The following is a 15988-nucleotide window of genomic DNA, read 5'->3' on the forward strand; positions in this document are numbered from 1 at the left end:
AGTTTCGCAGTTTTCATAATCTATTAAAATCGCTAAAGGCATCTACTATCTGCTCTACATACGTGTACAATTTAATAACGAAATTGTTTCTCTGAAGCCGTGGTCGGTGTTTGGATGGTCGATTTAAATTGCTAAAGGCATCCTCTAAATCATCCTAAAATTTCATCAATTTTGGAGGTGCCCAACGGGGTCAAATTCACCCCCAAAGTCCGCGCCGCGCTGTATACCTATAGTGTCTAATAACACATTTTTTTTCTCGGAAACCGTAATACCTTACGGTGTTTGGATGGTTGATTTCAATCGCTAAAGGCATCCTCTAAATCATCCTAAAGTTTCGTCAATTTTGGAGGTGCCCAACGGGGTCAAATTCACCCCCAATGTCCGCGCCGCGCTGTGTACCTATAGTGTCTAATAACACATTTTTTTTCTCGGAAACCGTAATACCTTACGGTGTTTGGATGGTTGATTTCAATCGCTAAAGGCATCCTCTAAATCATCCTAAAATTTCGTCAATTTTGGAGGTGCCCAACGGGGTCAAATTCACCCCGAAAGTCCCATCCGCGGTTTATAATACTGATTTTTTTTCTCGAAAACCGTTAAGGCTTACGGTGTTTTGAAAATTGATAAAAATACTTAGAAGTGTGTTCTATTATGTGGTAGAATTTCGTTTAATTCGAAGGTGCCCATCCCTTTTTCGGGGGTGAGGGTTGAAAAATTTTTTTTTTACCAAATGGGGGTGGTTAGCTGTTCTTGAGGGTAAGAGTGACCTGTGTGTGAAATTTGGTTACCCAAATCGTATTGGTTACGGAATTATTAATGTTTTAAGTTTATTGCTGGGATTTATGGATAACTTCACACCAGTGGATATCTGGCTTTTCGCAAAATTACTATCCGTTCCATCACTAGTTTATAACATTTCGAGTTCTATATCTTCGAGAACTGTAAAGGCAGAAAGATGTTGAGTTATGATTTTCTAAATTACACCAATTTAATGCAAAAAGTCTAATTTGTATGTACAACACTACAATAATTAGAAATAATACTCATTTCTTTACAAATCTTATTTGCATTCCGATGAAAATTTCAATTTTAGTATTCCTTCCGCTTTGCACTTAAATATGACCAATGAATGCGGATAGAATATATAACCATCAACCATTTTTGAAAGTGTTATTTCAAATAACTTTGAAATAACACTTACAAGATAATAGGGAACAAATATGATTCATCGCATTTTCTAAATCAAGGATATTTACTATTATCATTCAAAAAAATTATAAAAGAATCATCATCAACAATAACTATTACGTCTATAAATAAACAACTTATGACGTAGCAAAGAAAATATTTACTACATCATCATTCACAAATGAATTCGCTACGTAATTAATTCCTTCTAGAACTCACTACTTTTTTAATATTATTTATTATCAGTATATTCCGTTAAAAAAGCATACAGGAACAAGATTAGCTGCAACGCCTAATTTCGAATAATCAAGCACTGATAAGGTTTAAACAGGAAGATATCGTTTTCGTTAATTAAATCTCATGTAATCTGTTTAAAGTTAATAAGTTCATTGTTGTTACGGGCCTGATTCAAAGTCCTTGGCCCGTCACGGTATTCTAATGACGATGATGATGAGTAATCCAATACGACCACAATATACCTGTCTCTTTTACACTAAGCAAAAATGGTAGTTTTTACAAATTTATTTACGACGATTTTACGAAATACAACTACGTTGTATAAAAAATCGTACTAAAATCACTTCTTGTCCTCTTTCTATCTCATTCCTTTTCTCTCGAAGAAAACGAACAGAAAGTTGCGACCGGCACTGCGCACACGTTAAAAGACACGTAGTGTATTTATAGTAACAGACAGTAAAGCCGGCATATCGTCAGTATTTTCATTAAAGTTGAACGCTCAACTAATAGTGAATTTTGTACATCCTTTTGATAACGTCGAAGAAAATTCAACACAATGGCTAGACCTATTGGTGAGTTTATATAATTTTAAGATTTAATTTTAGAATTTGTGCCACTTTTTTTGGTATGGATAATTTTTCTCGGTTTTTGAATAATAAAAATAGATTTTGGGTAATTTTTGGGATAGCCATTCAAATTTTTGTATCATCTTTTAAGAAATAAATTCAAAATAATATAATATTCCATATTTTAGTCACGCCCTGTAACGCTTGAAATAATTACCAGAAACTATTTTTAGCTATTGTATCATCGGCATGTTGCAGTTAGATGATTCGTTTTGGCGCAGATTTTTTTTGTTCATTTTTTATTCCTCAACCTTTTTCAAAGGCATCCTTTTTTTAACATTCCACAAACAACATTTCATTCTATAATTTATTCCATCTAATCCCCTCAAATTCTTTTCCTCAGATCCTTTCAATAACCGCAAACTTAAAATCGATGAAGTAGATTTAGGTTGTCCTACTTTCTCCAATACCGTAATTTTAGCCCAAATTCTTTCCGCTCTATCACAGCCAGTTCTTTTTAATCCGTTTTTCTTAGATTCCAAAATTTGTGTAAATCAAAAAATAAACATTATCATTAATTGACCTCTATCACTGCTAATACAGGAGGCTTGAAGGAGGTAATCTAAATTCAAGGCTAAAACCGTATTTTGTTATTACGCAATAAATCGTGTATTTTGCACGTCTTTGACTTAATAAACAAAATGCTTTTTAACGCGATAATTAATTTTTATGATTTTCACGTTGTTGTTGATCGACCGAAAAGGTGGGAATAATTACAAATACAAATGTTAAGGCACTTATTCAGGTCAAGGCGAAAATTGCTAGGAAATATCTAACGTTGACGTCACCTCTTTTTATACCTATCAGTTAACATTAAAACTGTGGTTTGCGATAAGTTGCGTGATACCAGTAATAAAATATTAGTATTAGTCATAGCTTTTTTTACTGCTAAAAATGATATGTTAATTGAGTTAAATCACTTAAACGAACTATGACCTCTGAACGAAAAATATGATAAATTTGTTGTTGTGTGGGATTAAGAAGTTCTAAATTTATTTTTGGATTCATTCTGCTTTCCAGAATCAGTGGATTATAGCGACACTTAGCAACAAAGAACTGTAAAATTAGTTTCTAAGAACTAACCTCAAATAAGTGAAAGAATTCATATTGTCACAACTTGTTCATTTTTCTCAGTACTTTCTAAAATTTCCTAATTTTCGTCCTACTTTCCCCTATTCATTTAGAATCAAAAACCTTAACTTCCTTAATTATTTCCGTTTCCACATTAAAAAGAAATTTTTTTTGTACAAACCTACAAAACAATGCAATGCCAACAGCATAAATCTCAAAATAAAGTTTCACCACATTTTATCTTTCCAAAAATTAATATTATTTTATTTACTTTATTTATTTAATATTTTCTAGAACTTAGTACTGAAGACAAATTGGAATACAACTTCCTTCCCAACAGCGGTGGTTTCTTGCAATTCCGAGTTCGTGCCCCTCATGATGCCCACATTGCACTCTGTGGTCAAGCGGCGGAATGTGATCCAATGTACGAAGTGTTCATCGGAGGATGGGAAAATTCAAAATCAGTAATCCGCAAAAATCGCGCCAAACCCGACGTTGCCGAAGCGTCAACTCCAGGAATTTTAAACGGCAATGAATTCCGTGGATTTTGGATCCGTTGGTCTAACGGAACCATAACCGTCGGACAAGAAGGATCTGATGCTCCATTCCTTAATTGGAGTGATAGCGAATTGGTTCCAATTAATTATGTTGGTGTATGTACTGGATGGGGAGCAAGTGGAAATTGGATTGTTGAACAAGCTTCTCCTAGTGCTCCTTCAATGGGTGCTTGTGGTACCGCTTGTTGGGTTCAAGCTTCTGGCGGACACGTTCCAGCAAATGCTTTTGCTGGTGGTGAAGAAAATGGGGAACCAATGTTTGTTATCAGATCCCAATTTGAAGGTGGATTAATTCCTGGAAAACTTCTCAGCTCTCACGGCGTCGCTTATGTACCGTGGGGAGGTACTGAAAATCCTTGCAATAGCTACGAAGTTTTAACCGATTTTAATGGCAGCTGGATAACTTGCTCTGGTAGCAACATTCCACCGAACGCACTTCCCGCTGGACAAAGTGAAGACGGGGAACCATTGTACGTTGGAAGAGTCGTTAATGACGGTTCTATGACCGTTGGTAAAGTTCACGGCAGCCATGGAGTTTGTTACATACCTTTTGGTGGACAAGAAATGGGATTCAATGACTACGAAATCCTCGTCTCTTAACTGAGAGGAGACAAATCGTGCATTCCGAACCGTAAATTATAATTAATGTTGCATGAATTGAGCGCTCTCTGCAGCTTTTGGTAGCGACAATAAAAACAAAGCGCACTTCGTGACAGTTTAATAGATATATAAATATTTTTCAATCACGCGAGGCTTACAAAACGTACTACTTTTTGGCCTGAATCATGTATTTATTTTGTATACGTATGTTATGTATAAAAAAGCTACTAAAACAACATAAGTAAATGTTATTGATTGAATTTGTATGAGTAAATGAAAATCAATAAAAAAAAACGTTGAAAATATTTAATCTTATTATTCAATATCTTATTTAACATTATTGTGATTTTAACAAAAAGAAATTTCAAGTAAGTATTATGAATTTTTTAATGTTAATAGCATACTAAATGAAAATTGCAAAACCTAATCTTAAGTTAATCTTAAATAGAAATTTTGGGGATCAAAACTCCATGATCTACAAGGAATTGCCCCATATATTGACGTGTTTTGAACGCATTCATTGTCAGTTGGATTCGAGACAAGTCAAGGTTGCCAGAAATGATCATAGGGAGTTATTCTTGTATTTTTTTATCAACATCCTTATCGAGATATACTCTTCTATGACATAGTCTAGAATGTAATAATAGAGGTAAAAATAGTCTTAAAATAATGGATTAACTAACAAAATAGTACAGTTTTGTATACCATTCTATTACAATATACCAGTTTCATTTAATCTGAGACAAATTACTATACAGTTCTTTAGCCCTTACTGTTACTGTTGATTCTTGATCCTGATTAAAAGCAGTTGAGTTTTATTTAAGTTAATTTGATTCATGATAGATTTTAATGTAAAATTGATGAGCTTTTTTTTGTATCTTACCGAGTATTAAGTTTAAAAAAGCGAAGTTGTACAGGATCTGTCACGACGAGCTAAGTCTATATGTATATGCCAAACTACTGGTACTATTTTTGCGAAAATTTGCATACAGGGTTTATCCGAGGAGGTTGTTTCAGCTAAAATATTTTCAGTTTTCTGCAACTTCCGGTTACACCAGAAATAGACATTGAATTTGGTGCAAATTTCTGACCACTTGTATAATTTTTAAAAAAGTTTTCAATGATTATGTAAGCTATCAAATAACAAATAGGTCGATAGAAATAGATTGCACAAATAGGACCCATTTGTGCAATCTCTGAGAATATTTGGCTTGACTCGAATTTAATTTCGACAAATTATTTTTTTGTGAAAAACTGAAATAACTCAAAAATAGTGTAATCTAGACATATTATTATGATTACTTATACGAAATTGTATTAAAATTTAGCGGGGATCTCGAAAATTCAATGAAATTTAGGACATTCCATTTAAAATAACATAGTAGGTGTCCATTTCCGGTATAACTGAAAGTTGCAGAAAACTGTAAATATTTTAGTTGATACGAGCTCCTCGAATAAACCCTGAATGCAAATTTTCTCAAAAATAGTACATAATGCTGAATCCAATCCAAACAAAAATACTTTACCGAGGTTAATCATCAGAGTTAGACCTACATTGATAATACGAATTTCAGCATAAGTGTCCTTGATCTGACACCATTGCTTGTTGATGGCATTGAAGGAAAATATTTTGCAACCTGAGTTACTATTTGTATTTGACGGTGTTCTTGTTCATGTGGTAAAGTGTGAAAAAAGTTTAAAATGATGATTATGACAACCACTGGATTGGAAGAAGCAGCTTTTCTCGCGCGATCGTCGACCACTGCCACTAGAGAGTGGTCAAGACTTACAACTTACTTGTTAGTTGCCTTCCGCTCGACAGCCCGTAGGCCGACTATTGTGAAAGCAAATAAGTAACCTCTTGTTCTTGGCAAATTTTGTATTTCTTTTATTACATTTTAGTCCATTCTGCTTTATTTTATAGCATCTTTGTTATACAATTATTATTGATTTTCATACAATTTTTTTGCAAGAATGCCCAATGAAATGATAATTTAATACTTTGGGTTGGCTATTCAATAACATTTAGAGTCTGTGGACGACATGAACCATGAAATTTGGGTAGAGTACTATCATTATTATTATTATAATTATTATTCTTTATAGTGCTAATAAGAAACTTACACTCTTTACACTCGTCAATCTATATGGATGAGACTTCCTTATGGTTGGCTCCAAACGGAGGACTCATTATCAGGCCAAGAGGACAAAACGTTTACAATGAATCTACACATTCGGATAAAGAGAATGTGACAACTTTATTTTCAGTTTGCTCCACCCCGACCCTCCCATTCGGGAACCTGCACTCCCTCAAGAAACCATCCAGTTTCGGAAATAGAGGTGATGCAAGAATTCGAAGCTTCTAATGAAATAATCACTGAGGTGCAAACACTCCAAATTTCAAACTTCCAAGAATGCTTGCCTCGTCAACTAGAAGGCTTATCCTCCGAAAAAGAGAATGAAGCTGTTGCTCAATAATTACAGGATTTGTACTTCAACAGCAAACCTGACAGTGTTGATCCATCAACGTCGAACATACTTGCGGTATTATTTTAAAGCAAACCCCAGGCAGGAAAACAATAAATGGAAATTTCGCAATTTTTAAGTCGTATTCGACTATTCAGTGTTAACCAAAAACTTTGTCTTTACAAATTTTACTTGTCTCGTATGTGATTTCGCTTATATCGGAATTTAGGTGGAACAGTGGTAATAGTAAAAACACAATTAATTTTGACAATTTATATTTATTGTTTTGTATACAAACTACTTAAAATAAGAAAAATCAAAACTGTACAAAACAAAACGTATAAAAATGAAGTTGAGAACCGTACTCAGGATTATTATAAAGTACTATGCTGTAGTACAATTTGGTAACCTACTGGTTTTTAAACAACGTTAGTTTGTTATATATTTGCCTTATCCTGACATTAATTTCATTCACATCTTGCATCCACTTCTCTTGCAAGGATGATCCATCTTGCATCCTTGCATCCGCGTGCGCAATTTGCAGAAGTCGATGCTTCAATTTCAGTTTTCAATAAAACCCTCTTCAAAGGCCTCTTCTTTGTTATTTATTATTCTTTATTATTTCTTATTTGTTATTGAATCCACCTCTTGATCTGATAGCCGAAAAAAACATCTCGATGTGATCTTGGCTTACTTTGTACGTTAGGAAGTAGTCCATGAGGTTTTGTTTGACCAAATCTTCGAATAAGTTTTGTACGTTTAGGATAGATATGATCAAGCCTAGGAATCTAGTTTTTCTACGAGTGGTTAGGATTCATTCTCCGTTATCAGTCTTAAGTGTAGCTAAGTAGTGTATGGAATTTTAAAAAAATCTGAGAATGAAACTTCATTATTGAAAGACAATGGCTTTCTCCAAGTAGCATTCGAAAAGATATTTCTGGAATTGACCGCATCAAACACATAATTAATGTTTCTACAAAAATTTGATGTGCCTTCTGAGTCAATAAAAGTCGGTAAATGAAGATCTGTAATGCAGAAATCCAACGCATCTGCAACACTTGTGTTCAAAACTTGCACAGAAAATCTGACTTTCATAATTTCCCGTCGGAAATGTATGTGCCTTTTTTTTAATTTGTTAGCAGCATGTAGGCCTTCAGTCTGTTGCAAAGTAACAAGCTTATTAAAGAAATCCCATTCAATTTTCTGCCCTTCTTCATCTAAAAGTATACACCAATCGGCAAAAGTATTTCTGACAAGTTTCACCATGTGACAAGGGTCTAGTATTATATGGACACGTTCATTGTTCACAGGATGTTGAAACCAGGGTTGTGCATCAGGTTATCTTAAATTTGCTTCCAATTTTGATGCAACAGCAAAATTTGTTGTAGTTCCGTCAAATGTCATAGAGTTTTCTGTCCCTCCTGTTTGGGTTGCTTATCATCTTGACAACAGCTTGCACTCGCCACGCGTAGTCTAGAGGAGTAAGTCTATAGTATGGAGTTACAACCCTGCAGGAGTGTGTTGTAAACTTTTTGTGCGGGTTGGGTGAAGATGAGTTTGAAGTACAATGTCTAAAAAGCTTAGATCAGACTAATTGTAAGACACATTTCAAAGTGTTAGACAATGGTAAATGTGCCTAATAAAATCTAAAAATTGTACTTTATTGCGGTTGATTTCTACGCAAACAAATTATGGTGGCCATAAGTGGAAACTTTTATGGCCATAAATGGAGAAATTGATTTGCTTTTGAATTTTATTTTTTGTGTTTTAAAATACTAGATACGCAAATAAAATGGAAAGTGCCTATATGCAACAAGAGCTAAGAAACACTATTTTGATATTTTTCTCGCATGTATTCCAATTTTTAACTAACAATAAGATACCGGATTTTAAAAGTTGAAGAGTACTAAATGTGGTCATAACTGGTTTCTCTACCCTAATTCTCTAAAATAAAATACAGTTGGTATTTGTGCAAATCCAAAATAAAATACAGCCACAACAGCAACATTTTTCATTTGTAATTGAAAAATTTATTAAAATTAAAAAAACTGAAGCTGATAGGTTTTTGCAACAAACCCTCCAATTCAATGTAAAACATTCTTCTTTCAGAACCATAAGATAGTGGAAAATGCATTGGATTACTAAAAAGAGGTTTAGAATACTGATGTGAATAGATAATAAAAACATGATGCATGTTCTAAAATTACACATAATACTACATAAATTAGGTATCGAGTATCGAGTTGGATGATTTCATAACAGTAGTAGAAAATAATTAGAATCAGCTATGTGTAAATATTGACATAGTCGTGTAATGTAAAATGAATTATTCCCTTAATTCTTCTTTTTAATAAAAATAACTTTCTTTTTTTGATATTTTTAATCATATACTCGCGATATCCACGTAGACGATAATTATTGAACATATGAATCTAATTTGAAGCATCAATTAATCATTGTCGATGATTTAATGGTAATTTTTTAATTACGTTTACACAATTAGATACGCTAAGCGTTTATTTTTTAAATTATTTGTTTTTTTTAATAGCTTCTTGTTTAAATACCATAGCCCATTTTATTTTATTTAATTAATTTAATATTTTTGGTGTTATATGATTGATAGTTGGAGCTCTGAGTCTTGAACAAGTGAATTTAAAGGTTGGACCATAAAGAGTTCAAGATTTATTCAAAATTTATATTAACACAACTTTTTGAATAAATATTTTGGAATAAGATATATGTATATAAGAATAAAATGATCTTTACTTTTCAAACATTAACTACGTGAATGAATGAATCATTCGTTGCGAAACATTTTTCTCTATTATTTAACACCACTGGCTATTCTTTTAAAGTTGGCCCACTGCCGTATTATTCACTATCCGGCATCGATGACAAATTGGACGTTACGATGAATACCTCTGAATGTTTAAATAAATCAGCATCATAATCTATTTTTCTTTCTTTTTACATCCTCCCGCAGTTGCATTTAAACCGCAAAAACGAACGCGCGTTTTAAATTACAAATCTGGTTCGGAATATAAGACTGATAAAGAAAACTTAATTTCTTATTAATTGATTCAAAATAAAGCGCCTGCGGTTTCCTTTCGCGTCGTTTACTAAATATTATCAACCGGAATTTGGTAATTACTCCATTTGTGGTTTAAGCGTGATAAAAAAAGGGTTAAAAATGATGAGATAAATAGAATTTTGGCTCATTTGTATTTCGTTTCTTGTGTGGTGTATAGTTAAAGAGAAAAATATTATTCTTTTTGGTAAGATAAATTTAATAATTAATAAATAGAAAAAGAAATAAAAATTAAGTTACATTAACTTATTTAGGATACATAAAAAAAATCATTTAAAAATGACGGATAATCTCGAGGTAGAATTAGTTTATCTTTATCCCCTGGAGAATGCAAGAAGACATAAAACCGATAAATACGAAGTTGTAAATGAACAAGATCCAACTCCTGTGTTTAGAAGAGGATACACTTTCATTATGATTATCAGATTTTCAAATCGCGAATATGATGAAAGCTCAGATGTCGTTAAACTTCATTTTAATTATTATGGTAAAATAATTAATTATTTTTTAAACAATTTAACTTAATTTTTAATATTAGGATCTGCAAAGAATATCATGAAAGGAACTAAAGGAGTAATACCTTTAAAATTGAAATCTGATGATTTAAAAGATGATACTTTTAATGGAAAAATTATTGGGCAACAAGAAAATACGATAACCATAGAAGTTTGTAGTCCTTATACTTGTGCGGTTGGTTTGTGGGAATTACAAGTTGTAACCAGTGTTCAAAACTCAGTTGATGATCCAACTGTTTATAATCATCCGGGACAGATTTATATTTTATTTAATCCATGGCATAAAAGTAATTAAATAATTTTTTTGTAAAGCCAAATTATTTATTTTATATATTTTAAGGTGACTTAGTTTACATGCCAGATGAACGCTTATTAGATGAATACATTCTTATGGATGTTGGAAAAATTTGGATTGGACCATTAGGAAGTTGCAGAGGTCGTGAATGGGTTTTTGGACAATTTGACGCTACCGTTCTACCAGCTGCTATGCTTATGCTAGAAATGTGTCAAATGCCGCATTATCGTCGTGGTGATCCTATAAGCTTATGTCGAATTATTTCAAAAATGGTTAACAATAACGACGAAGATAATGGAATTCTCGTTGGAAGATGGGACGGCGATTACATCGATGGAACTGCACCATCAGCTTGGACTGGATCGGTTGAAATTCTCCAACAATATTTGGAAACTCAACAATCCGTAAGCTACGGACAATGTTGGGTTTTCTCAGGAGTTGTTACCACAAGTAATTTTCTATGCTCTAATCATACTACAGGTTAATAAAATTTTTATAATAGTTTGTAGAGCTTTGGGGATACCATCAAGAGTTGTTTCAAATTTAGTATCAGCCCATGACGCAAATGCGTCTTTAACAATCGATAAATATTTCAATATGATCGATGAGGAATTAGAATATGATCCAATGAACGAAATCGGGGAAGATTCCATATGGAATTACCACGTATGGAACGATGTTTGGATGGCAAGACCAGATCTTCCAAAAGGATATGGTGGTTGGCAAGCAATCGATGCTACACCCCAAGAAAGATCATCTCATTCCCAAATCTACGAGTGCGGTCCAGCATCTTTAGAAGCCATAAAATATGGAGTTGTTGGAATGAATTACGATGTTGGATTTATGGTCGCTTCTGTTAATGCAGATTTAATGAGATGGAAAGAAGATCCTAAAGAAGAATTGGGATTTTCAAAAATTTATTGCAACAAACATCAGTAAAAATATATTTGATTTCTTTTTTTTTGGTTTTTTAAGACTATTTTTCTTTGTTATAGTATTGGGAGATTGATTTTAACGAAAAAACCATTTTTGTTTGATCCAAATGGCGATAGAGATCGTGAAGATATTACCGAACAGTACAAACCAAAAGAAGGAACTGAAGCTGAAAGATTATCGTTGTATAATGCAGTAAGAAGTACAAGATTAGCAAAAAAGTAAGTTCAAAAAATCAGTAATAAACGATTCTTTCTGGAATCCTTGCGAAATTTTAACCAAAAAGGTTATGTTTAAAAATACCCTACTATACAAAGCTTACTCATATCTTATAAAAGTCGTTTCTAATTTTATTCAACTTGCGGTGTATTTTTAGAACTTAACCCTTGCGAATATCAAGGCATTACTTTATAAGTATTTGAATAGTACAGGTCGTTTTCAAAACTACTCTTTAGATCTTGAGATATTGTAAAAATAGCTGATTAAAGATGTTTTTAAAGTTCACAGTTTCACCTTATTATAGTTTATAGTATTATAGTTTCAATTGATTCATAAGTAACTGGACGGTTCTGAAGGTTGAAAAATGCAAAACAGTTTCGTTAAGAAAACGGAAGACAATTTGATTTGATGGGTCAAGATGCTAGTATCAGAACCACGGTACTTTGTCTTATGTCAATATGACGACATAAAAGGCTGTTGTAATATTGCCTTGATTGAATTTACGTTGTCGTGCCCTTTTTTAACCGAAAAAATTATCAATTATTTTAAAAATTTATTTCTTAAGATCTAAAAGTGATTTTTCAAAACGGCTTTTTGCATTAAAAAGAGGATACTTTAATTACTAATTGGTGATATTTCCACAAGGATCCTTCAAGAAATGAATTTTATAGCGAATTTTGAAAGTTATCGATGAAAATTGCAACATCGAAAATTTTATCAAAACGTCAAATATTGTTTTCTCAAAAACTAAAAGTTATTTTTCAAAAACGGATTGGTTCATTGGAAAGAGGACACTTTTATTAACACTTTGGGATTCCAAGAAATGGAGTTTTTTATACGAATTTTTAGCGAAAATTGCAAAATTCGAATGAATTGTCGATCATTTCAAAAATTTATTTCTCAAGAACTCAAAGCGCTTTTTCAAAACGGCTTGTTGCATTAAAGAGAGGATACTTTAATTAATAATTGGTGATATTTCCACAAGGATCCTTCAAGAAATGAATTTTATAGCGAATTTTGAAAGTTATCGATGAAAATTACAACATCGAAAATTTTATCAAAACTTCAAATATTGTTTTCTCAAAAACTAAACGTTATTTTTCAAAACGGGTTGGTTCATTAGAAAGAGGATACTTTTATTAACACTTTTGGAAATTTTCAAACTCATATTCGAAGAAATGGATTTTATAGGAATTTTTAAAGCTTAATCGGCGAAAGTTGCAAAATTCAAAAAAATTGTCGATCATTTCAAAAATTTATTTCTCAAGAACTAAAAGCGATTTTCCAAAACGGCTTTTTGCATTAAAAAGAGTTTACTATAATTAATAATTGGTGAAATTTCCACAAGGATCCTTCAAGAAATGAATTTTTTAGCGAATTTTTAAAGTTATCGATGAAAATTGCAACATCAGAAATTTTATCTAAACTTCAAATATTGTTTTCTCAAAAACTAAAAGTTATTTTTCAAAACGGGTTGGTTCATTGGAAAGAGGACACTCTTATTAATACTTTGAGAAATTTTCATACTCATATTCCAAGAAATGGATTTTATACGGATTTTTAAAACTTAATCGGCAAAAATTGCAAAATTCGAAAAAATTGTCGATCATTTCAAAAATTTATTTCTCAAGAACTGAAAGCGCTTTTTCAAAACTGTTTGTTGCATTAAAGAGAGGATACTTTAATTAATAATTGGTGATATTTCCGCAAGGATCCTTCAAGAACTTAATTTTATTATAGCGAATTTTTCAAGATATCGATGAAAATTGCAACATCGAAAATTTTATCAAAATTTCAAATATTGTTTTCTCAAAAACTAAAAGTTATTTTTCAAAACGGGTTGGTTCATTGGAAAGAGGATACTCTTATTAACACTTTGGGAAATTTTCATACTCATATTCCAAGAAATAGATTTTATAGGAATTTTTAAGAGATACTAATTCCTGTGAATGGTGGATATTTGGTAACTATCCGGTATCCGGTCGGATTTTCAAAAATGGCCTAATAGGCCGGATAACGGATAGTTGCCGGATATCCGTTCCACCACTAGTACCAAGCAAAAAGTTCAGCCAACCCTCATTCTGTGCCTTTATCATGTTTCTCCTACTAGTACAGCAAATAATAACACCCCACATAAGATGAGCATTATTATCTCGCGGACATCCACACGCAAATTAATTGCTTTGGGTATTGCTGCAATCCCTATTAGATGTAATCCCTCATCTTAGACAACTTATCCGCACGAATGACATGGAGTTTTTCATGGATTGAGCATTGGATTAAACATGGGGTATCGTAATTCGTTCAGAAAAAAAATCATTCTGGCAACCAACCCACCCTGAAAATATTACTCTAAAAATGAAAGGCTCCAGACACCTCGTATAGCTCTTCATTGCTACTAATTATTTTTATGGACTTTCGCTTGCTCTTAATACATCATCACGATTTTTTCATTTACTTCCAAATGCTCTATGTTCCTGAATACATATTTCCAAAATTGTCCACTCGCATTCAATGAATCTCAATGGGTCTCAAAGGATTTCAATACCTTTCTCTTGCTATAAACTTGCAATAACATAAATGCAATACTTCTTGATTACTCCTCAATTGCTTTCATTTTAATTGGTTCCAATATTTCCTCACTGATTTTCCAAGTATGATAGACTTTTCTAAGTTAAATCTGCTTCTGTTACTGTCACGGGTTGGGTTGGAGAAGAAATAATCTTATATAGGAACCTATCTTATAGCCAAGGTACAGATTTCGCCATAAATGACAGAAATGCATGTATTCGTAGTAAATTAGGAACGTCGCAAGCCTAGCAACTTTATGAACAGTTCGGTTACCTAAATTCATTCCGTATCAAAGCTTCCAAGATTCTGTTTTAATAAACTAATGTAAAATTCATGGTAAAGCAATGTTAAAACTTCCTAAATTTTGAGATAAAGTAGCAGAAAACTTATGTCAGATCCTAGCAAAACGAAAACGTACAATGGGACGTCCAAAGCACTTTGCCCATACCAAAATCAATAGCAGAATATTACCTGTACTTTTGCCATTACCAGTTTCTTCAAATTTTCCCTTTCTTGATCATTCTTTTCGATTGTATATGTTTTAAAAATGTCTGATTCATTTATATTTATTCTTTTTTTTGTAGTTTTTATGCTTTACCAGATCCTAATTTAGAAGACATTGAATTCGATTTGGTTGAACTTGATCGAATTCGAATTGGCGAAGATTTCAGTGTAATCGTTCGCATGAAAAATAAATGCGATGAAGAAAGAAATGTTCGAGCTGTTTTATCATCCACCAGTGTGTTTTATACTGGTATAAAAGCGAATCTCGTGAAAAAAGCTGAAGGAATCTTTAAGCTAAAACCACACTCATGTAAGAATTACTAACATATTAATTAATTTTCTTAAAAACATATATTAATATTCTTTTTCTAGCTGAAAGACTCGAATTAAAAATTGCTGGTGATGAATACATCGACAAATTAGTCGAATATTGCAACATGAAATTGTGCGCAGTTGCAACTGTAACTGAAACTCGTCAAACTTGGGCTAATGAAGATGATTTTCAAGTTGTTAAACCAACCATAACAATTAAAGTAAGTGGTCCCTTGCATTTCCACTTTTTTATTTTAATCGTTTAATTATATTTTAGATTCCATCAGAAATTCCATGTAAATCCCCAACACGAGTTCTTCTTCAATTCATCAATCCATTGAAGAAAACGTTAACAAACTGCAAATTTAATCTTTCTGGGCCAACTTTATTAAGAAATCATATTCTTTCCATTGCTGATGTTGAAGCTGGAGAATTGGTGAGCGCTGAAACGGAAATTGTACCAAAAATAGCTGGAGAACAAAAACTTATAGCGACTTTTTGGTCAAAAGAACTTTCAGACATCACTGGTGCTTCTAAAGTTGAAGTCACCGAAGAAGAGGAATAATACAATTAATACTTTTCTTTCAATTATTAATGTTTAATGCTTTGTTTTAAATAAATACATGTTTATTTCAAAAACTATTCGTTTTAATTTTCTTGGTTTAGAAGCAAATTCAAATTTGAATTTAAGAATTAAATTACGATAGATGGCGCTAAATTTAATGCCAATAACACAATTAATAATTAATAAAAAAAAGTGTAACTCATAATAATTAATTGCGAAATTATCATTACAAAACAAATTT

General features: G+C 32.3%; 2 protein-coding genes across 2 annotated transcripts; both read left to right on the forward strand.

Annotated features, from left to right (window-relative positions):
- The first annotated feature begins 1801 nt into the window (after positions 1–1801).
- Positions 1802–4584, forward strand: LOC111429093 (uncharacterized). Its single transcript, XM_023064902.2, has 2 exons — positions 1802–1997; positions 3417–4584. The coding sequence occupies exons 1-2, from the start codon at positions 1982–1984 to the stop codon at positions 4277–4279; spliced, it is 879 nt and encodes a 292-aa protein (XP_022920670.2). The 5' UTR covers positions 1802–1981; the 3' UTR covers positions 4280–4584.
- Positions 4585–9747: 5163 nt separating this feature from the next.
- Positions 9748–15821, forward strand: LOC111429099 (hemocyte protein-glutamine gamma-glutamyltransferase-like). Its single transcript, XM_023064907.2, has 9 exons — positions 9748–10020; positions 10088–10320; positions 10372–10635; positions 10689–11093; positions 11146–11578; positions 11639–11797; positions 14951–15180; positions 15243–15403; positions 15460–15821. Exons 2-9 carry the CDS (start codon positions 10113–10115, stop codon positions 15745–15747), a joined length of 2148 nt encoding a protein of 715 aa, XP_022920675.2. The 5' UTR covers positions 9748–10020; positions 10088–10112; the 3' UTR covers positions 15748–15821.
- The last annotated feature ends 167 nt before the right edge of the window (positions 15822–15988 follow it).

Source organism: Onthophagus taurus, chromosome 1 (genome assembly GCF_036711975.1).
Source record: "Onthophagus taurus isolate NC chromosome 1, IU_Otau_3.0, whole genome shotgun sequence".
Taxonomy (NCBI): domain Eukaryota; kingdom Metazoa; phylum Arthropoda; class Insecta; order Coleoptera; family Scarabaeidae; genus Onthophagus; species Onthophagus taurus.

What these genes read in the sequence shown, in the direction of transcription:
- LOC111429099 (XM_023064907.2), top strand. Translation starts at nt 10,113, where the DNA reads ATGACGGATAATCTCGAGGTAGAATTAGTTTATCTTTATCCCCTGGAG. An exon ending in ATTTAATCCATGGCATAAAA is followed by an intron (nt 10,636 to 10,688) that starts GTAATTAAATAA and finishes ATATATTTTAAG; the next exon opens with GTGACTTAGTTTACATGCCA. An exon ending in TAAGCTAAAACCACACTCAT is followed by an intron (nt 15,181 to 15,242) that starts GTAAGAATTACT and finishes TTCTTTTTCTAG; the next exon opens with CTGAAAGACTCGAATTAAAA.